We start from the raw sequence: 21,235 nt of genomic DNA, 5'->3' as shown, positions 1-21,235 counted from the left end.
ACTCCCCGCGATGCCGTTCCCGAACCAGGAGTCGTTGTGGAGACGACGGGTACATCCGTGCTGTCCGCAAGCCGATCAACACTCATTCAGGACAGCTCGAGTCATCAAACCTCCTGGACACTGGTACAATGACTCTGCTGCTCGTCGAAAACGTTGTTCAAAAATTGAGGCCGGATTACAATGTTCGTGGCACGCGGCCATAATTCCGCGAGTTGCAGCCCAATTGCTTCCGATCACTCATTGTGGAATTCTGAGTGCTCCGGCTCAGGGAGCCCGAATGCTGTCAAAATCCTCCTGAAACATACGAGTGCCTCCTATCTGTTGCTCCACTTTTTGCTGTGCGCCACGACTTTCTCAAATGCGAATTAACTGGCCAAGATGACGAATAGGTGTTTCACAGGCACCTAATTGGTCTTGTTGAGGGAAGAATCTCCGGTCGTGTCTGCCTCTGGAATCCCTCCGGGAGACGTTTGTCACAACGTCATATCCAGAGCCGCAGCCCGCTACCCTCTCACGAGTTCGGGCGATTCAGACAAGACTCCATGAGTCGTTCCCTACGCGGATTGGCTGCGCCTTGCATCAGACAAAAAATTTAGGGGTCGCGAGGAAAAACCACACCAACCATTGGAAAGCAGCATGCCCGCCTTCCATGTAGCACTCGGCGCAGATTCGAGGTCCTCATGTCCTTGACCATGTCATCTGAAGACCTCGAGGGTTTCCTCCGTCAACCGGCTCTGGCACCACCAGACGGCGTGACGCCGGATTTCGACAATCCTCCCAATGAGAATGCCCTCGCGTGGTTCGTGACGACATTCTGCATGGTCGTGGCGACCATGTTCTTCCTTCTCCGCGCGTACGGCCGGCTGTTCGTGGAGAAAAAGTTTGGCGTTGAAGAAGGTAACTTGCCCGTACTTTTGGTCTTTCGTGGCTGACGTTGCTTCGCTCCAGCCATGATGATTTGCGCATACGTTTGTCGTCCTTTCTGGTTCATTATGAGGGGCTCACAAGCGATAGGGGGCCTACTGGGGCACGGCGTACACCGCATATGCTTTGATCGCGACGCCGGGCTACTTCGTGCACACGTGGAATCTCCACAACGGGGACCTCGTTCAGCCGCTCTATGTGAGTTGCAGAAGCTGACCGCTGACCGGCGCTGATACCCCTAGCTTATTCTCGTTTACGGTTGTTGCTACTCTGCCGTACTGCCGCTGTTGAAGACGGCTATTCTGCTCGATTGGTGTCGAATATTCGTTCCCTCTTCTCGGTCTGACAATCCCTTCTGGTGGTGCTGCGTGGCCATTTCCATTTTCCAGTGTGTCTGGGGAATCATGTGCATTGGACTTCTCAACGGCCAATGCTCTGAGCGCAAAGCAATTTGGGAATTCTGGCTCCAAAAGAAATGCTACAGCTTTTCTAACATCATGTTGACGTCGGCGAGCGTGCAAGTTGCGACCGATATCATCATGGCGCTGCTTCCGCACAAATTCATTTGGAGCCTGCAAATGAGTTTAACGAGAAAACTGGGCATCTCTATCATCTTCAGCGTGGGCTTGGTGTAAGTATTCCCGATTCTGTGACTTCCCAAAGCTGACATGACCAGCGCTTGCATCTCGGCTTGCTTACGCCTCGTTCACACGGTCATCTTTTCTCGGACACAAGACAACATGTACTACATCGGTCCACTCCTCTTCTGGGCATGCGCCGAGATGACCTGCGGATTCCTCATCCTCAGCGTACCCTGCCTGCCCAAAATCATCAAGCATCAAAGAGAAAAGAAGTCGACCGGCCCTCGAAGCTACGGCACGCGTTCCGGATCCCACCCCAAAGCGAGGATCAACTCTGAGAGCTACTACAAAATGCAGGAGGATGGCGTGTCCATGCCCAGCATCGACAAGTCGGATTCGCAGGTCCGCTTGCAAGACGTCGAGCCGGCAACGTCACCTGTTCGAGTTACGCGCACGACGCAGATTACCGTCACTTGCGACTCCATGTCGGAAGCGCAGTCGGAAGTTGACTTGAGGAGCCGTGTTAGTCCTTGGATTCGACAACTGAGGGATTGAGGCCATGCATCTAACATGATGGGCTCGCTTTTCCGCGTGACGGGGAGAGCACGAAAAACTGGGACGAAGGCTTGGTTCTTGAGGGTCAAAGGTCGGACGGTCATCAGCCTTGGAGAGGACGACTTGCATCCGCTCCGGAATTGGGAACTCTCGACTACAGTTTGCAAAACCGCACACTCCTCCTATGGCTTCCGATACCTCGAAGCATTCGGCCCTTGATGCATTCCACGTCATCCCCACCAAAAACCGACCCCCTTCCTCATCGGCTCCATGGCTGTTGAACGTCGGTAGCAGGAGCTGTTGTGCGGATTGAGCACCCGTCCGCGAAATGAATACGCATTTAGGCATGTCTAGAGCCGATATTTTCAAAGGCTTTCAATGACCTTGAAGGATCACTTTGGTCTTGGCCGGGAGGCGGGGTCTTTCTATCATCCACTCACGCTGTGCCGATATATCCCGAGCCTGTTTCGGCATATTATCTCGTCCGCTATCTTCATCAGACCCTCGCTGTCCTCGTATCTGGGGAGGATAAGGGCGAAGGAAAACACGTCGGTCTTTTCTACGAAGTCGCGTGCGCGCAGCTCTTTGACTACTCGCCCAACGGGAGGGCTGCCAAACTTTGAGAGCAGAGCGGGCCGGGTAGATCAGATAGCTGAGATACGATACTACAGCGCACTGCGAGCCTGTCAGTCATCATCTTGGAGTTCCTGATGACTGATCAAGGAGAGTCGGCGATTTGGAAAAATCTTGGCACAAGAGCAATTGAGTTCCCTTCATCCATGATTGAACTCATCACATCAAGGCTCCCCGTGCTCTACTCCCACTCAAAAAATGTCGCCCATCAAGCATTTACAAATGGCAACGATGCCAATGCTCGATTTGCAAAGCTGCATAGATGCAGGCGTACCCTCAGCTGAACCCCTGAGATCGCCAGCCGCCCGAAGCCTTCCTGAAGATTCTCGAAGCATCTCGAAGAAGCTTGACGCCGTCAGTTTGACGGGAGCAGGGAGAGGGATGTCGTGGGCCGTTGCATGATATGCGCCGAGCGGGCGGGGAAGCACCACCTCGATTCCGGGCTAGGGACAGAGACGAGCGATTAGCCCAAAACAAACGATGCATGCTGCGCGCGCAGCAGCAACAGCCGCCCACCCAACCACCTCCTTGTGCCGCAACCAGCTTCCCGACAAGGTCGATTTGCGATCCAGACCCGCGGGCGACGGAGGGTTTGCGCGGCCGCGCGCATCGAGCAGGCGTGAAGCGTAATCGCGACGGCATGTCCGCAAATCTCCACGACGCCTCTCGCGCTTGTTGCTCGTCCTGGCATGACCCCACGAGCGGGCGCGCTGGCGAGACGGCCCTTTCATGACGCCATCCAACGCCATCGACCGCGAGCGCATCCCATACCGACAACCCAACTATGATCAGGGTCTCGAGGAGGAGTGCGAGGGCAGATAGACTCCGAAACATGATCGATCGGCGTCCCGCTCCTCTCCACCCCTGCCCTCGCTCTCCGCTCACTCGCACCTCCGGCAAGCTACCCGACGCGACACGTGCGCCAGCTCGACCACCCTGCAACCATGCGGCGGGCGGGGAGCACTGAAACCTTGAAGAGACAGAGTTTCCCACAGACCATCTGAGCTGTGAGTGATCGGACGGGTGGATGGGCGGGCCCCGTTGGCATACTTTGGGAGAAAGGGGGTTGAGAAGGAGAGTAGATCGAAAACGCCTCTTCTCTGCCTAACCAGATGGCATCGTATTCCACCCGGACGGACAGGCACGAAGAAGAAGAAGAAGAAGAGCGGCATGAAGTGTATAGCTTTCCTTGGGTCGTTGCCGACCGGTGATTGGGCTTTGGTAGAGGCCGTTGCCGCGCTGGGATGCCGTCTCGCGCAACAGCTGGCTAGGTCATTTTTGGCAATCCGCTGGACACTAGTGCGCAAGGGACCGGTACGATACGGTACGAGACGGGATGTTGCTAGCAACCGGAACTGAGCGCGGAAAGCCGAAACTGACCAGCATCGGCCCAAACATGCCCCTTTACCTCGTCTTCGGCTTGACCTTCTGGCAGGAACGATGGTTGTGCGAGACTTCCAGTTGGCATTGTCAAGCGAACCAGCGCGTTTGTGCTCTGGGACCTCGAGGTGAATGACGCTAAAAATATCGGTGTGGCCTGAGGATACGCCGGTAGCGCCAACGCTGAGAATGAGCGTAGAATGTTCGCTGTCGGTCGAAACTCGAGGTATCCTTGCCGTGAGCCCTGTCGATCCTTTTATAGCGCAGAACCAACCCAACACTATGGCGGGGATATCGAAAGCTCTCTTGAACAGGAGATTGTGGCGAGTAGCGCCGACAGAGTTTTGTGAGAAAGGGAATGTCGTTGAAGTCCAGGATGTGGCGGCCTCAGGCAACATGCAGTGACGAAGTGGCTTGTCTTGCCTGAGGTTTGCGCGATCAAGGTTGACGCCCCTTGTCTGGGATTCTGATGCCCTTTTCAGTTGTTGTTCTTTTTCTGGGCTGCATTATTTGCAAAGCACGGCAAGTTCCAACCTGCTTCTTTCAACCTTCGATGCCGTCCCTACATGATGTAGGTCGAGTCAGAGTGCTGCAGCGCGGCGATGCCGTGCGTGAATGAGGCGAGACCTTTGGCGTGCAAACACCACTACAAACATGGTTCCCTGTAGGATTGATTCGTGTCTGAACGGGCCGCTGAGTAAGGTCTGACTTACTTTTATTTTCAATAAAGGTCCACGCCGTCGGGTCAAAGGCAAACGAGGACGAAAAAGGCAACAGAGACTTGGTGGCGGGATAATCAGCACTGCTGAGTGCTGTCCACTTGTTATGCATACAAGCATGGTTCAAGCTCAGCGTGAGAAGGCCGGGGTGTTGAGGCGGCGGTGCAAAGCTGCTCACCTTGCCTGGTGGGCTTCTTTGCGCCTCCCGTCAACGCCACCACCTCCGCCGGAGTGACAGCAAGCCGTCGGGCGAGATGAGCGGCAAACCGCTGTAGATGCTTCATGTTCACAAAAGGAATTCAAAGTTGAATTGACCATTCCAACAAAATTGCAACAGCACCAGCTGTTGAGGGGTATATGTCATAATGACATGAATCGTCATCATGGGACGAAAACAAATCTTCGCGTCGTTTATGCTCGTGGCGCGCAGCTTAATCGTGAGGCGTAATTAAAAATTGTTCCTGCGTTCAAATGCGACTCCAACTCCCTAGCCTCGCGGGCCAGCGCGCAATCAATGCAGAATGTAAACGAACCAAAAGTGTAAAAGATGGGCCCCTAGAGGGCGAGACCAGTCCCATCGCCTGTCCAGCGGTAAAGCGCAAGGACTTCGCGTCGGCGCTGTTGTTGATACAAATCTTGACAGTGTCCGCGCACTTGGGCTAGAGCGGATCGCATAACTTTGCGAAAGTTGCGCTACATGGGTTAGCCTGGTTTGACAATGAGCGGAGAGACCAACCTGATATTCGGTGTTGAGCGTCACGACGCATGCTTCATGTGCGCGCACAATCGTTTCGCAAGCCTTGACGACGTTCGGGCTCGCTTCTCCTTGCAGCTTGTCGGCAATCAGGAGGAGCAAGAAGCTCCCCTGTAGCAGGTAGATCCCGAAAAAGAATGGCATGAAACTCAGGTCCGGGTCGTACTCCAAAACATCAGATAACGCTTCTGCGGCGGAAACTGCGTGACTAGTGGCCGTCACAAAAGACTGCGACGAGATCCAGAGGTCATTGTCGTCCAGGAGGGAAATCGGATCCCACTTTCCGTTGAGAAGAATGTGGAGCGTGTGCACGAGGTGCGTGGCATACGCAACAACGATTTTAGTCTGCATGATAGATTCCGGTGAAGAGTCCGTTCCCAGTTCACTCAAACTCCTTTCGTACGTGTCCAACTGCTGGGTGATTTCGGTGGCATAATCATCTCCAGAAAACCGATTGCCGAAGCGAGGGTGGTTTCGCGCGTGCACCAAATCGATTATTCCTCCAAGAATCGTCATGCAGGGCAAAAAGTAGCCGAAAATCGAATGACCCGACACCTCAATGGATGGACCTCGTCGTCGATATTCGTCAGGTTCTTCGTAGAAATCCCCAGCTTGCCACTTGGTCTCGTCGACCGGCTGCAAGAGCTCCTCGCACTCGACATCCAAGAGAAACAGTGGCCGGTTGTAGCAGAGTGCCAGATGGCGATCCATCGTGTACAACAGCCACCAGATGCGGCGCCGTTCCTCTTTTTCTTCCTCCGAAACAGTTTCAGTTGATGAAATGTTCAACTCCATGTCGACCTCTCCCTCGGCGTCCTCATCCTCGGTGCGAGATTGCCGCTGTGGAAGCTCCCTGCTCAATTTGAGCTCTCTTGCCAAGGACCAAGCAGCATTCCACCACCGAAGGCTAGCTGCCTTGTATTCGCTGGCCGAGACAACAACGGCAAGGTGGATGTAGGTCGCAATATCGTCCAGTGCGCCAGAAGCTCCAGGAGTGGCCCCCTGGTCGTCGTCCAATTTCCCTGCCGTCACCCCAAAGCCGCCAAGCGCGACGCCGTTGATGACCGTGTTGGTACTCGCATCGGGGTTGTGAATGAGGGGCTTCAAGAGTCCAATGGTGACTTCGAGCAATTTTTGGCAAACTTGACCGCGAGAGGACGGTGGCGAGGTCAAAAAGGCCGATTCGTGGGTTTGCGCTCCTATCCACAGCATGCTTGCCAACAGGGCAGGGCTACAGGTTCTCGGGTTGCTGTGTCGAAGGAATGAGCGCTTGCGAAAGACGTACCCGAGAACGTAGGGTGATACCGGTTGCATAAAGGTCGACTTGGAGCTTTTGAAATAGGATTCCAAAAGGTCACAAGCCAGGTCGACAGGAACAATGCCTGAAATGTGGGGGACGAGCGGCTGCAAGACGGGATATCGAAGCCGGTTGGACTGGAGCGTGGCCATCGATGGGGACGGCAAGGACATCCACCCAGGGGACGTCTCGGCGGGGGAGTTGCCCAAAAAGTTGTTCATTGGACTTTCGCCCTGCATACGAAACCCATTCTGGCCGTGTTGACTCGTTGGACTCAGCATGAAGTTCTCATTGTAGTTCGGCATGCCATTGGTCGTGAGGAGCTGGTGGTGTGGCACGTTTCCACTGCTTGGAAGAACAAAGGTCCCATTGACGGCTGGTGACGAGACGGCGCGAAAGTCGTCCATGGAGCCGTAATCAGACATGTTTACTTGCTGGCCAAACCCATTGTTGGAGAGTCGTGGGGTAGCCAATCCAATGTCCGTAGGCGCACTCATTTGGTGAGAGCCGGCGTCCGAAGTGTCGCTCACCGATTCGTACCTCTGATTCATGTCGTACTGAACAGAGTTTCCAAGAGGCATGGAGTTGGACGATGCGGACTGTGGGGTTGAAAAGTCCTGACGGTCTTCCCTCCTAGGTGAGCCATGTTGGCCGGATTCTGCGACCACTGCTGCAGCTGCGGCCTGCGCAGCGGCAATATCTTTACGCGATGCTTTGCCTCTCTTCTTTCTTTCTCGGAGGTATTCGCAAGTCAGACCAAATTCTACCCAGTCAGCACAGGTCCAGAAAACCCCAAGAAAAACAAACCAATGCAGTGGGCGCATGGTGCTTTGCCATCGCACTTTGTCCTCAGCTGGTTACACTGGTCACAAGCTCTACTGATTCGCCGTCGAACTGGAGCACTCGAGTTTCGTCCAGACCGTTCGGCCGTCATGGACTTGTTGCGTGCCGCAGAGGATGCCGGTCCATTTATGTACGGATGGTGTCTTTGTTTGACAAAGCTCTTGCCATCAGACAAAACCTGGGGCGTGTGGGGATATTGGTGCAGCGCATACTGAGAGGTAGAGGCCAAAGCATCCAAACCATTCGACGGAAATCTCGACGACGACAAGGGCTGCTCGGGGCTGAGGATATTGGACGACGGCAGCTGGTTGAAGGCGGATATGGCATTATGGTATTGGTGGAGACCGTTGGAAAGCATTTTCGCCTCGGGGGAAGAGAGACCGAGACGAATCCAGAGGATGAGATGCGAGGAGGGCGAACGACGTCGAGGGGAGGTGGATCTGTACAACGTGATATTGAAAATATCAGGATAGAAAGTCAAAAGGGATATGCGGTGTGCCTAGGTACCATATACCTGGCAAACGCGGAGTGCGCGGGGTACAGCTCAGGGAACATCAAGCAAAACGCCTCGTGGCCCTAGACCAGTGCCTCTGACTGCCATAGAGTTGACGCTTGGCTGTGTTTGGAGTCATCGCCGGCGGTGCAGTCGAGGAGCCGGGGGGGCGCTAGATCAGGAATAAGGGACGGGCGGAGCATGGATGGTGTAAACGAGATGGAGTGGCAGATGGCTAGAGGCCAAGGGTCGCCATTGTCAGACGCCTGCCCAAACCAATAAGCGAGGATATTGGCTGACCAAATGACCTCGAGCAACGGGCATTCAGTGAGAATTTTGGGGGGTGGACCCAGCTGCTGTGTCATGGCGGCCAGGTCCACTTGGGCATCTCCGACAACCAAGGCTGCGAATGCCGGCGCACACCGGCAGCGGGCAAAAACTCAATCTACGTCGGCAACTGAAAACCGGCTCGCTCCCCGCAAAGGCCCAACGGGTCCGTCCATTCTAGAACGAGAGGTGGGACGAGTACGGGGGAATGCGGAGAGGACGTCGATCCGCGCACACGAGTTGCAAAAGGCTGAGGCCATGTGAGCGTGGTCAAAATCGGAAGGTGTCGTGATTCGCAGCAAGCAAAATGACGCTCCGTCACGTCTGCACGTAGTCGAAATAACGTCTGCTCGGGGCGGCCCAGACCTGGAACCAGCCTCGAGTCCGCTGGTGGTGGTACAGGGATGCCGGTCGGCGATGGAGGGCAGCTTGCTCCGTTTCCCCCCGACATGTGCTTCATCAAACTGGATCCATTTTCCTCTGCAGTCGGCGCAATGCACGTACAGGGTGTGGACACGCCGGGAGGGAATCCAACTTCGGTTAATAACCTTGATAAGCCTCCTTACGGGGTTTCGACAGGCCTAGTAACGAATAGTTTTCGAGGAAGAAGCCAAGCTTTTGCTTTACAAGGTACTGTTCAGGTTTACCCTCTTCCCACCCGACGTGTCCACACCCTGTAAACTCTGAGCATGAAGCTCTGCCATCAACCCAGCACGTTTTGCGCGTTTCAACTGGGAACCCCGTAGCCATGCAGGAACGTCGAGGGCAGACTTGGAGGGCAGCCGTTTCGACCGCGACGACACTGGCGGCGGTGTAAACGTTTTCAGACGCATTGCATGACCTGACCAAGCCTTGGGGGCGTAGAGCGGTTTTGACGTTTGTTGGAGGAGTTCGGTGAAGAGAAATGCGACCCGAGCCACGCGCCTTGCCGATTTTGGAATCCGGGGCCGGTCCTCCGTGCAACGCTGGGGCGTAGCCGATGGATCCTCCTGGCGGGGTTACTTGGCTGCGTCATAGCAAACGTGCTTACTGGAGGTCGACTGCTGGCCGTGAGCTGTGTGAAGGACGAGCGGACAGAAATATTCTCGAATGCTTCCGTGTCATGGACAGCAAGGAGGCCATGGTCGCCAGTCGGCAGGGTCCGGGGAAGATGCACACGAACAAGGCTGACAGGGAACATGAGGTGCAAGTCGAAATTGTCCACCTTGACATGCATCTCCTGGCATCTGCAACCTACAGATCTGGGCGGCAACCAGGTTGGAAGAGAGCGATCCCGTCCTCTGGCGGATCTTCGCAAGGGTGGAGATTCAAAGACCTTTGTGTATCAAGTTTCGCTCGCTGTTTTGAGTCCTGAGGACGACTGCGGCGCACCGACTTGGCTGAAGTCCAGCATGTTCATGCGAGGCATCCAGGCACACAATCATGCAACGAGACTGACTCGAGCCCTGCCGGTGGTGTTGTTCACGTCTTCCGGGAACATCCGGGCGAGGTGCGTTGTAATCAGATCAAACAGGAGGCGATGCTGAAGCAACGGTGGTGAGGTTGGATGGTGAAGCGTTGGATTTTGCTGGAAGCCGAACGCAGGTCCTGGCAGTCTCTGAGTGCCGGATTCAGCAAAGAAACCACGAGGTAGTAATGTGGATGACTGGCGATGGTCTGATGGTGTTGATAGGCCGCGGTCGGCGATACCGGCGCCGATGACGCTCCGAAGAGACCCCGCGACGTCATGCCTGAAGCTGTCAACACCAAAGCTCCTCCAAGCCCCTCCAGACTCGAATTGTTTGTCAAACAACTCAAAATGTCCGTCGAAACCATTACCACCATTTCCCCCATCACCAACAAGCCGGTCGTCACTCGCAATGGCTTGTCCGACGCCGACCTCGAGGCTCTTCCAGCCAATGCTCTCGAAGCATTCAACTCGTTCAAAAAGACTACCCTCGCCGAGAGACAGGCCATTGTCAAGAAAGCTCTGAAAAACATTAGCTCTCGCGAGGACGAAATGGCCAAGGAGATTACAGAGCAAATGGGTCGTCCAATCGCATACACTGCCAAGGAGGTGGCGACAGCCGTCATGCGCGGCGAGTACCTGCTCAAGATTAGTGACGAGGCCTTGAGCACCACCGATGGACAGGCTGAAAAGGGATTCAAGAGGTACATCAAGAAGACTCCTGTTGGTCCAGTGTTGATTCTCTTCCCATGGAATGTAAGTACCCCTCACGCCACAACGACCTCGACTGACCGTGTAGTACCCCTACCTCACCCTCATCAACTCGGTCGTACCCGCCATTCTCGCCGGCAATTCAATCATTTTGAAACCCTCTCCACAAACACCCACCAGTGCCGAGCACATTTTCAAGGCATTCGTCGAGGCGGGCATCCCCAAAAATGTCATTCAATACTTTCACTGCGGATCTCTCACGCAGATTGAGACATTGGTCAGAAACCCCACCATCCAGGCCGTGTGTTTCACAGGATCCGTTGCCGGTGGTCTCGCCGTTCAACGTGCTGCCAGCGACCGTGTTAGCGTCAAGGTTGGCCTGGAACTTGGAGGCAAGGACCCGGCCTACATTCGATCCGACGTCGACGTTGCATGGGCAGCCGAAGAAATTGTCGATGGTGCCGTCTTCAACTCGGGCCAGAGCTGCTGCAGCATTGAGCGGGTCTACGTGGACGAGAAGATTTACGACGACTTTGTCGCCAACGTCCAAAACGTTCTCAAGGGCTACAAGCTCGGTGACCCCTTTGACAAGAAGACCAACGTTGGACCCGTCGTTTCCAAGAGGTCGGCAGAGACGATTCGCGAGCACATTCAAGACGCGCTAAACAAGGGCGCCAAAGATGCTACCCCAGAGAATGAGTCGTTCAAGAACCCACCTGCAGAGGGCAACTTTGTGCCGCCCACGCTCTTGGTCGACGTCAACCACACCATGACGGTCATGACCGAGGAGAGTTTTGGCCCCATCATTCCCGTGCAAAAGGTCAAGAACGACGAGGAAGCCATTCGCCTCATGAATGACAGCCAGTTTGGTCTCACGGCCAGCATCTGGACCAAGGACGTCGAAAAGGGACATGCGCTGGCCGACGAGGTCGAGTCTGGCACCGTCTTTGTCAACCGTTGTGACTACCCCAGTCCGGTAAGTATTCTCGTGTTTCACCGACTCAAATCGCTGACTCGTACAGGACCTTGCATGGGTCGGATGGAAGGACTCGGGCAAAGGCCAATCGCTCAGCAAGTTTGGATTCGACCTATTCGTCAAGCTCAAGAGCTACCACGTCAAGGACTACCCCAAATAGATAATAAATCTCTTTGTCTGCGGGTGACGCAGACTGTTGTGCAAAGCAAGGTGCTGCGAAACGCGACGACACGTCCTCACCTGACCCGATTTTTGCGGTAAGCGCCGCGCCAAGTGATAAGAGATGAGTGAGCAACGCGTTCAAAATGCGCGTGTCGAAGCTGGAATGCTGCCCCTGCTGCAAGGAACGGTGGCACACGCCAACTCGCTCGCAACTCTCGTGTGGCCCAGAGCAACCAAAAACATCACAAGACGTGCGCATTAAAGTCGTGTGGAGTGCGTACAGGCAAGGTTTTCAGTCCAGCAGCCGACACTTGGATGAGACATTACCGCTCGATAGTTCTGACGGCCATTCCAACATTTCCGAGGCTGTGATTGCACGCAGGCCGCTTTCTTTATTCCTCAAAACCAAAGAATGCCCAGAGTGGGTAAAACGCAAGGAATGGATGGGCCTTTCGCGTGGCAACTCGCTGAACTGGTGTGGTTTGGGAATCTGGTAATCTCAGGCTCGGCCGTTTATATGTCTCGAGCAAGCCTGTCCTGTTTCGTCTCTCCATCAAGCCACCGGCCACCGGCTCCCATCTCAACCAACAAACATTTTTGTCGTTTTTGATTGTCCTTGAGCGAGCGTGTTTTCTCATATGGTTTGTCTTTTTACGTCATAGCTGGTCTTAGACGCTTCATCATCATCATGGCTCCTCAGTGGATGCTTGACAGGTTGGCCGATATCAAGGGGGTGGCCGCCAACATCTTTCCTTGTTACCAACCACGGAAAAGGGGGTTGGAGATTGTAAGTTGCACATCTTGTCGACGATCAAAGCTAATGATCGCAGCAATCGCCAACCGACTTTCGACGACTAGACGTCAAACTTGAAGGCCTGACACCAGAGCAGTAAGTCTCCCATCAAACGTATCGACCAGCACTTACACATTCGCAGAGAGGCTTTCCTCCGCCAAAAGGCCGCCATCGAAACCCTCCCCAAACCGACCATCCCTCCCCTCCCAACAACATTTGCCTCGTCTCCCTCTGGCTACACATCAGCCTCAGCCCCCTCTTCCCCTCGCACCGTCGTCGCTACCACCGACGACTTTTCCTCCTCGGCCAGCGCAACTCCCACCATCAGGAACAAGACGACGTTTACGCGGGAGACCTCGGCCCCCTTCATCCCGCCCCTCTTCTCGTTTGCACCCCTGCAACTGCTCCCACAGCCAACAGAAACGCAAAAGCCGCCCGTCCCGCCGCGGAGCCCAGCGCGCGAGCTGTGCAGCAGCAAACGCGGCGTCACCAGCGCGTCGGCACCGGATCTGGGGAGATCGCAGGCTCGCGATGGCGCCGAGGTGTCGCGTCTGGACCGGGCGCGAGGCACGGCGAGGCGCTGGCGTTGGAGCGCCGGGCTACGCGCGAGTTGGAAAGAAGCGCATCCAATTGAAAGGGAGGAAGTCGGATGGGATGAAAAGAAGACGGAGACGGAGATGCGGGAGCCCGAGCCCGTGGATGAGGGCTTCGAGGTGCAGGCCGTCAAGGGCGCAGGCACCAACATCTCGGTCAAGAGTCTGGCTCTTGGACGTGATTCAGTCACCTTGGGCGGCAGTGAGCGAGACTGCGAGTTCGAAGTCAGCAAAGAGAAGGAGGCCAGGGGGTGATGTGCTGCTCCGACTGCACTGCCTTTCCTGGGCCCCCTGAACGCACGCGCGATGTGCATTGTAGGTGACTAAATTGCCGGGTCGCTTTCACCCTGTCTCTCCTCCTGTATTTCCCTTCCTTCTCATTCTTCTGCTTCTGCTCGCCGTTTTCCGCGGTCGACTCCACACTTGCTTCGAGATATCCATGTAATACTACGGTAGTCAGTGCGCCATCAGCCAGCCAGTCAGACAGTCAGCTCGTCGTTTCTTCACACCACCAATCATCGCCACCCTGTAGCATGTACGCTGTAGCATAGCAAAACCAAATCTCTCTGGCATCACTAGCTTTTCCCAAAAAATCTGCTTGTGACACCTGCGAAAACTGATGCGTCCATTGCGATGTTTTGAGACGACGGCTTTCCGCCGCGCAGTCCATTCCAGCAACGCACATGGCGAGGAAGGGGATGACGAGTTTGATTGCGAGCGCAATTCGGTCGAGCAGGCGTGTTCGAGCCTCCCTTGCTTGGATGAAGAGACCGAAACGCACGAGGCCATTTTGCGGCGTCAGGGGCGGATGTCGGAGTCCCTCGTGGTGAGCATCGACGCTGCTGCTTGCAGCGGGCGCGGTCTCCCGGAGAGTTGCTGTCGCTGTCATGGCTGCCCTTGATATTCTGATTGGGGACTTTGCCGTGTGCTTTTTGGAAGGTAGCGCCCGGGCTTGTACTTCGTCCTCCGCTATGCGCTCACTCCCGGTCGCTTCTGCTGCGGTTTCTCAGGGGTTAAGCAGGTGGAGTGTTTTTTTGAGCATTTGAGCGATTCTTTGCTACTCCGTGTCAACAGTGTGGTTTCATTTCTTCTCGCGAAGCCGCTGTGAACTATGTAGCCGTGGGAAAGCTCGGTTCATGTCGATTGCGGCAAGTGTTGACGTCGATATTCTCCTTCCTCTGCAATGAAATGCGTACTTTCAGCCGAGCCCAGTATCTCTCCCTCGCTGCGTTGCGTGTCTCCTGCTCTTATATGAAATCTGTTCCTGCTGTGTGGTGGCTGTTGGTACAAGTCGTCGATGTCCGTCGATGTCCGTCGATGTCCGTCGACGTCCGTCTCGATGCCAGCAAACTGTAACTTCTTCGTGTAGTAACCTGCGGGTCGCTTGGTCCACAGCGCATTCTCAATTCCGAATCGACTCGGTGCGGTCGCTCCCTGCACCGATAGTTGTTCCTTCTGGAGCCCCTTCGTCGTTTCTGTCGTGCTGGTCCGCCTCGCCCGTGGCCTGATCAAGCGTAAACAAGCCCATGGCAAAGCAAGAGCCATCTGTAGCAAGTGAAGGATATAACTTACCTCGATCTCCCCTGTCTCATCTTTTCATCAACTCGTTTTCCCATCTTTGTCTTCCCACTCGGACTGCCCCAGGCCTCAGAGCATCATCAGTGCCGGGCCGCGCAAGGCGCTCGTTACTCCACTCATCGAGCAGAGTCCCAAAGACGACCCGAGACGCGGCGCCGGAAGCGACAGATTCAGCTTTTTCTTTTGTTCGACTCTCATCATCGGCCTTGGTTGCCTTCAAGGTGGGTGCTCTCTCAATGAAGACGATCATTAATATCTGAGACTGCGGTCGGGGAGGAAAAATACAACTCGTTGCTATCTGTAGGGAGAGTACCCATAAATGGTCAGCTTTGCTGACCCCCAATCTTTTGTACTTTTCACAGGTGCTCCTTGGATCCCAACAATGTCTCCTCGATGGCGCCCTATTCCGGCCGTTGCGCTCGATGTTACGGTACGATAACGGTTTTGGGACACAGGGGTTAGGACACAGTGGTTGGGGTTGTTAGTTTCTCTTCTCATACTTCGGGTTGGCATGGCGTTTGGTCGTCACTTGTTGTCATATGGTTCGTCGGATTCAAAGTTTTGCAAAACGTTGTATTTCGGATGTACATCAACCAATGAACCCTGCCTTTCAACACCGTCGCAGCGCTCCCCCAATATTCTCTGTTGTCGTGATATTCGGCAAATCGCAGAGTGACAAGTATCGCCTCGAAATGAAAGTCAAGAAACTGAGAAAAGCAAAAGAAAAGCTGCTCCCACGCAAAAAGACAAAACATTCCGCCAGAGCCAAACCTCCTCGGGCCTCAGAGCAACATGAAGCCGGGCCACGCAGGCGCTCGTTACTCGCACCCCGTCCGCCGCGCAGAGCGCAAACGACTAGGTATAGAGTCCCAAAGACGACCGAAACGCAGCGCCGGAAGCGACAAATCAGCTTTTTTGAATCTCATCATCGGACCACGCCCTGTTACGACTTTTACGCTCTTAGAAAGAGTACCCACAAATGGTCGGCTTCGGCTGGCCTCTGGACCGGGTGATGAAAAGAAAGCATTTTGTACAGTGCGGGGCTCAACCATTTGTCAACGTTGGCGCGGTGTCGTGGTTAGGCGCAGAAAGGGCGGCGCAGTCATGCGAGCACTGGTTTGCTTTTTGGTACTTGTTGAGGCGCTCCCATGGTCCGCGGGCCACGCACCCGCTGTGGAAGAGCTGATTTTGAAGAAACAGAGGACTTTGGAGGGAAGGAGACTGTGGAGGGGATGCTTGCCGATGATGAGATGATGAGAGAGCGGCGGCGAGGCATTGGAAGTTGGTTGTGCTCGCTAACCTGGGCCAACGAGGCCTTGTTTGCCCTCAACGGATGGATGAGTGAACCGAAAACACATCATTCGGCAAAGCCTACTGGGAAGAAAGGAGAAAGCTAGGCGCAAAGTCGTTGCAGATCACCAAGTGTATTGCAGAGAGGGCGAGAAGGGGGGAAGGCAAGTCGCCTGGTTGTTCCATCGTTTTCCTGTCACAGTTGTTTTGACTTTGGTTGCAGAAAGATGCACGATACAAACATGGTGCAAAATGGCAAGTTTTTGCGCAGGTCGAACGCGATTTCCGACCAGATTTTATCATGATCGATCGCAAAGTTAGTTCCAGCTTTATAGCAGAGAAAAATTCGCGCAAGAGGGAACGTCGAGGCGGTCGAGGAAGTGAGGTGAGGTCGTCGTCGTGGATCGAGTCAGGCGAAGGTAAATCCCAGCTGGGATGCAACCAAACAGTAAATAAACACAAAGGCTTGCCCTTCTTTCATCAAGCGTCGGTAGTGTAGGGGTTATCATTCAAGCCTTCCACTCCTTAGTAGATTAGCTTGAGATCCGAGTTCGAGTCTCGGCCGACGCAAGTTTCTTTTGCCTTTTCTTTTTGCTCCCTCGCTTCACCTTAGCAATCCTCCTAGCCTCACCCAACCTTTCGTTTTGCCAGCTTCACATCACTCGAGCCAGCTCTGGCGAAAGAATACATATACATTCATACTATCACAACTTCTGAACGGCCGGCACCTCCTCCTCCAAGGGCAGAATGTTCGGCAGCGGGCCCACCGGCGTGATTCCCTTGGGATTAATCTGCGCGTGGCTCTGCGTGTAGTGGCGCTTAATATGCTCAAACTGCGTCGTCGCCGGCCCAAACGCCTCATTCTGCCAATACAAGCGGCGCAACCACGCATGCAAGTAGGGATAGCCGCTGCGAATGTCGCGGACGTTGCACTTGAAGTGCTGGACGTAGACAGGGTCGAAGCGGACAATGGTCGTGTAGAGGCGCACATCGACCTCGGTCAGGCAGTCGCCGAGGTAAAACGGCGCCTTGGTGGACGCGAGATGCGCCTCTGCGCGGTCGAGCGCGGCAAAGAGCTTGGTGACGGCGGCCTCGTACGCCGCCTGCGTCGTCGCGAAGCCGGACTTGTAGACGCCGTTGTTGATGTCGTCGTACATCCAGGCGTTGGCTTCGTCAACGCCGCTGCGCAGCGCCTCCGGGAACAGGTCGACGGCGGGCGCGCGATACTCGGCCGGCAGCAGCGCGTCGAACTCGGTGTACAGCATGCGGATGATCTCGCTGCTCTCGTTGGACACGATGCGCTTGGCCACCGTGTCGTACAGCGTGGGCACCGTGAAGCGGCCGCCGTAGTTGGGGTCCTGCGAGAAGTAGATGTCGCGGATGTGCGTGAAGGACGGGTGGTGCGGGTCCGCGGTGACGTTGTCGCCTGGCAGGCCCTCCTTTTGCTCTTCCGCCGTTGCAAAGCGCCATCCTGTCTTGTCAGCTTGGCCTTGCTTCACAGATGGGACGTACCCTTTTCGCCCATGTGCCAGTGTACGCTGGTGTACCCGATTATGTCCTCCAATCCCTTGAGCTTGCGCACAATGAGCGTCCGATGCGCCCACGGACACGCATAGCTGACGTATAAGTGATACCTCCCCTTCTCAGGCGGAAATTCTGCTCCTGGGGCGGCCGAGATGAAGCTGCGAAAGACGGAAGTCTGGCGTTTAAACTCGCCCGACTTGTCATTAGGATCCACCCAATTGAGAATGTTTTTGGCCTGATTCGTTAGCTGACGCTGGGAGAAGGATCAAAGACCTCACAGCCATGTTCAATCGATTTGCACTGGAAAACTGTCGAGCAACAAGACGGAGCCGTGGAAGAGCAGACATGTCGAGGGTATACCCCGCGCCCCGCTTTCGTCATCACTGCTTATCAAAACTGACAAACCCTGCAAACTTGCTGACACATCAATATCATTGGAATGCTCTATTTATCCCGCAATGCTACCTCTAGTTTTGACTACTTCTCCTCCCATTCCGGATTCTAAAAATGTTAGTCGACGTCTTGCTTGGGGATGGGAAACTTGCCTTGCGCAGAATCACTATGCCCTCCAGGGTGCTGCCCAAGCTAATGTACTGCTCGTCCTCGAGCTCCGCACGCTCGCCATACGCCAGCAACACTGGCGTGCTCTGCGTCTGCCAGCCAGTAATCGTCTTTGGCCGACCAGCCTGGCCCACCACATCCACCGCCTGACCCACCCGCACGTTGACCATGAGCGGCTTCAGCTCTTCGTCGAGGGTGATGAGGAAGCGGGGCTGCATGGCCGACACCATGAAATAGAGTAGGTAATGGCTTTCGGCAAGAATGAATTGCTTTGCGTCAATCAGCGACACCAACACCGTCAGGAGACCCGCTGCGGCGACGCGGGAAAGGACCTGGCGGTCAGTGTGGAAGGGATTGACCGCCAACGTGCCCTTGCCCATGTGCAGCAGACCCTGGGCGATGCGCACCATGAAGAGCGCATTGGGGTCTCGCGAGTAGTACGAGGCGAGTTGGCGCAGCAGCTGTGCAAGACGGGCATTGTTCGTACCGGCGCCCAGCAGACCCATGGCGAAGATTGCGTTGATGGCCACCTCATTGTCATTGTCGTGGCTGTACCGCGACAGTGTGTCGTAGACCTTCATCTGGGGGTTGCTGGGACTGAGGAGACCCATGGCCAAGGGGACTGCTTTCCGGATGTTGGCCTCGCCGTAGTGCATCAAATGGCCAAAGTTGCGGATGACCATGTCCTGGCCAACCTCTTCTCCCATGGCCACCAAGCTGATGCCAATGACGGCGTAGGCCTGGAGAAGCTCGTCGCCCTTCTTTTCGTCGTTCTCGTCTTCAATGTGCTCGTTGCAAATGTGCAGCAGCTGCTGAATCTTGAGCACAGCGCCGGTGCCGGCCCACGCGCAAACCTCGGCGAGGACCGATGTGGGCTTGGACATGGGGTGGTCGATGGCCTTGAGAGTCTCCAGGATGACGTCGACCTCTTCTTGCTGGCCGAAAAAGAGGAGCGCAAGCCCAAGAGCCATAAACCTCGTCCACTTGTCCTTGAGCTGCTTCGTGCGGTCCTCGTCGAGGAATGTTTGGATGATTGCCTCGCTGACGTCGCTCTGCGCCGAGCCGACAAAAATCATTCCGAGTGACAGGGCGGCCATGGCGGAGAGCTGCATGTCGAGGGACGTGTCGGAGACGATGGGCAGGAGAATTTCGAGAAGTTCCTCCTTGTTAGATCCCGCGTACGCCAGACCAAGACCCATGATGGATGCTACTCGGATGGGCACGCTCTTGGCTTCCAGGTTGTCTTGGTCTCCCAGCAAAGCCATGGCAGGGTCAGCGTCGCTCCTGACGCCAGAGTTGACGATGCCACCCGCAAGCATGGCTCCGGCCTTGATTTGGTCCTCGTCGAGGTAGGTGTAACGGTCAATCTTATCCAAGCCGCCTTCGGTATCCCAGAGCATCAACAAACCCAACGAGGCTGCCGTTGACAACATGCCCTCGTCCTTGGTCTTCCACACCCAGCTGTGCTTGTCTTCTTCGACCAGCATCATCTTATCATTGCCGAATCCAGCGTTGACAAACGCATTGACAAACGCGCTGGCGAGGTTGTGCCTTGCCGAGTCGGTGTTGGTCAAGCCTGCTGTCCGGGAGCTCTCGAGGTGCGTCTTGTAAATGTCGTCGGTAGTCTTGGGGTCCAAAATGTTGAGCTCCTTGGCAAGCACCTTGAAGTAGTCCGACAGGTTCGTGTTGTTGAGACACTCGGCCAGCTCTCCATCTTCCTCACCCTCTGGCAAGTCAATCACGATCCTTTGACGAGCAATCAAAAATGCCATTTGTTTCTTGATCGACCTGTCGTCGGTGGCGTTGAAGACATCCTGAATCAGCTCCTTGTCGTGCAGGCGAATGGCAATCACGACGGCCTGCGTGTATCGGTTGTATTGGCGGTAAATCTTGTAGGCGGTGCGGAGGAAGCGGTCGTTGTCGGGGTAAGGAAGAAGGGGAACCATGCTGATTTTGTTAGCAAAGAAAGATGGTGGTTGTTGCAACATACCTGACAATGTAGAGCGCGACTCGAGAGAACGTGTCTTGGTCCAGGTATTGCTGAATCGACTCGATCATTTCGAGCTCGCTGAGAATGTCGACGGCGTCGGCCTCGGCATTGTGCTTGAGGAAGAAGGGAACGAGGTTGAGCGCGAGCTCAATCAAGTCATCCGACGGCTTGTCCTCGTTCAATCTCTCTTGGAATTCCTGGCCAATCTCGAGACCGAGATGGCGCATGTATTCGTGACCCCAAGAACCGAGATCGTTGGATGGCGCCAACAGGCGGTATTTCAGGGTATCGCGGCGAGTCTCGTCCGACGACGTCATTCCGAGAACCGACATGACGTCCGCAAATGATGCCTATAGCCGTCAATACATGCCAACTACCGTCTCGCGCATTCATACCTTGTCATCACCTTCCGGCCATGATTCATAAGTCTTTTCGAGTGACTCGTAGTGTGGGCGAAGAAACTTGAGGGGCTTTGGAACTGCCGTCATGGAAGATGTCGACGTCTTGATAAAGTTCTTGATAGCTTCGAGCGCGGGCTTGTACAGGCTGGTGTTGGATTCCTAATCAAGTCAGTAGCTGTCGCGGACCACCCATGGCCAACACACCTGTATCCGCTCAACCAGCATGTCGAGTTCACTCTTGAGCTGTTGGTCCTCCTCACTCAGCTCCTCTGCTTTTGTCAGCGGCGTCCTCGCAATCCATCGGGGCACCAACCAGGCGGCAAATCCAGCTTCTCATCTTCCTTGATTATGTTGCCGTCCTTGTCCTTCTTCGGCTCCTTGGGCTTTTCGTCCACGGCCTTTCCCTTGCCCTTGTCGACGGTGGTGGGCTTCTCGTCCTCTTTCGCCATGGTGGCGGATTAGTGAGCGGCGGCGAAAGTCGGTGTCGGAGAGAGTTGGAAGTGTCCGAGGGTCAAGACAGCTCGAAACCCGATGGCGGATGGTGGTTGTGGAGGGTGGGTTGAATGAAGGTGTTTGGATGCTGAGGCGCGTCCGTCGGCGGCGTGAAGCTCCCGTCATGGCTGCGCTAGCTCGAGACTGATCCGCCCGAGGATTATCCTCTCCGGCCAAAGTGATGCAACCCGGACGCGACGGACACCAAATA

General features: G+C 55.2%; 8 protein-coding genes and 1 non-coding gene across 9 annotated transcripts; 4 read left to right on the top strand and 5 right to left on the bottom strand.

Annotated features, from left to right (window-relative positions):
• Positions 1–692: 692 nt before the first annotated feature.
• On the top strand, positions 693–2,060 carry J3D65DRAFT_666915 (uncharacterized protein; the record flags this gene model as incomplete). The annotated part of the gene is made up of 5 exons (XM_066802972.1): positions 693–897; positions 949–968; positions 1,015–1,122; positions 1,167–1,555; positions 1,601–2,060. The coding sequence occupies 5 exons, from the start codon at positions 693–695 to the stop codon at positions 2,058–2,060; spliced, it is 1,182 nt and encodes a 393-aa protein (XP_066655898.1).
• Positions 2,061–3,500: 1,440 nt separating this feature from the next.
• On the bottom strand, positions 3,501–5,125 carry J3D65DRAFT_320520 (uncharacterized protein). The gene is made up of 2 exons (XM_066795333.1): positions 4,787–5,125; positions 3,501–4,539 (listed from the first exon to the last, which is right to left on the bottom strand). Exons 1-2 carry the CDS (start codon positions 4,902–4,904, stop codon positions 3,575–3,577), a joined length of 1,083 nt encoding a protein of 360 aa, XP_066655897.1. The 5' UTR covers positions 4,905–5,125; the 3' UTR covers positions 3,501–3,574.
• A 222-nt stretch (positions 5,126–5,347) lies between these two features.
• On the bottom strand, positions 5,348–8,445 carry J3D65DRAFT_694326 (fungal-specific transcription factor domain-containing protein; the record flags this gene model as incomplete). The annotated part of the gene is made up of 3 exons (XM_066803978.1): positions 7,651–8,445; positions 5,529–7,606; positions 5,348–5,485 (listed from the first exon to the last, which is right to left on the bottom strand). Exons 1-3 carry the CDS (start codon positions 8,042–8,044, stop codon positions 5,348–5,350), a joined length of 2,610 nt encoding a protein of 869 aa, XP_066655896.1. The 5' UTR covers positions 8,045–8,445.
• Positions 8,446–10,304: 1,859 nt separating this feature from the next.
• J3D65DRAFT_552237 (aldehyde dehydrogenase-like protein) lies at positions 10,305–11,800 on the top strand (the record flags this gene model as incomplete). The annotated part of the gene is made up of 3 exons (XM_066797075.1): positions 10,305–10,709; positions 10,753–11,640; positions 11,687–11,800. The coding sequence occupies 3 exons, from the start codon at positions 10,305–10,307 to the stop codon at positions 11,798–11,800; spliced, it is 1,407 nt and encodes a 468-aa protein (XP_066655895.1).
• Positions 11,801–12,145: 345 nt separating this feature from the next.
• On the top strand, positions 12,146–13,544 carry J3D65DRAFT_320069 (uncharacterized protein). The gene is made up of 3 exons (XM_066795332.1): positions 12,146–12,589; positions 12,633–12,691; positions 12,738–13,544. Exons 1-3 carry the CDS (start codon positions 12,491–12,493, stop codon positions 13,441–13,443), a joined length of 864 nt encoding a protein of 287 aa, XP_066655894.1. The 5' UTR covers positions 12,146–12,490; the 3' UTR covers positions 13,444–13,544.
• Positions 13,545–13,675: 131 nt separating this feature from the next.
• J3D65DRAFT_602233 (uncharacterized protein) lies at positions 13,676–14,077 on the bottom strand (the record flags this gene model as incomplete). The annotated part of the gene is made up of 1 exon (XM_066798106.1): positions 13,676–14,077. The coding sequence occupies one exon, from the start codon at positions 14,075–14,077 to the stop codon at positions 13,676–13,678; it is 402 nt and encodes a 133-aa protein (XP_066655893.1).
• A 2,463-nt stretch (positions 14,078–16,540) lies between these two features.
• J3D65DRAFT_t66 lies at positions 16,541–16,626 on the top strand. Its single transcript has one exon. It is a non-coding gene; the product is annotated as a tRNA-Gly (tRNA).
• Positions 16,583–17,911, bottom strand: J3D65DRAFT_621312 (glutathione S-transferase). The gene is made up of 3 exons (XM_066799946.1): positions 17,859–17,911; positions 17,569–17,815; positions 16,583–17,527 (listed from the first exon to the last, which is right to left on the bottom strand). The coding sequence occupies exons 1-3, from the start codon at positions 17,862–17,864 to the stop codon at positions 16,761–16,763; spliced, it is 1,020 nt and encodes a 339-aa protein (XP_066655892.1). The 5' UTR covers positions 17,865–17,911; the 3' UTR covers positions 16,583–16,760.
• On the bottom strand, positions 17,912–21,102 carry J3D65DRAFT_621304 (armadillo-type protein). The gene is made up of 6 exons (XM_066799945.1): positions 20,846–21,102; positions 20,737–20,801; positions 20,527–20,691; positions 20,132–20,481; positions 18,126–20,088; positions 17,912–18,081 (listed from the first exon to the last, which is right to left on the bottom strand). The coding sequence occupies exons 1-6, from the start codon at positions 20,979–20,981 to the stop codon at positions 18,058–18,060; spliced, it is 2,703 nt and encodes a 900-aa protein (XP_066655891.1). The 5' UTR covers positions 20,982–21,102; the 3' UTR covers positions 17,912–18,057.
• Positions 21,103–21,235: the final 133 nt, after the last annotated feature.

The sequence above is a fragment of the Phyllosticta citribraziliensis genome, assembly GCF_038025025.1.
Source record: "Phyllosticta citribraziliensis strain CPC 17464 chromosome Unknown J3D65scaffold_5, whole genome shotgun sequence".
Taxonomy (NCBI): domain Eukaryota; kingdom Fungi; phylum Ascomycota; class Dothideomycetes; order Botryosphaeriales; family Phyllostictaceae; genus Phyllosticta; species Phyllosticta citribraziliensis.
The sequence above is the reverse complement of the archived record's forward strand: the minus strand, read 5'-3'. Positions and strand labels throughout refer to the sequence as shown.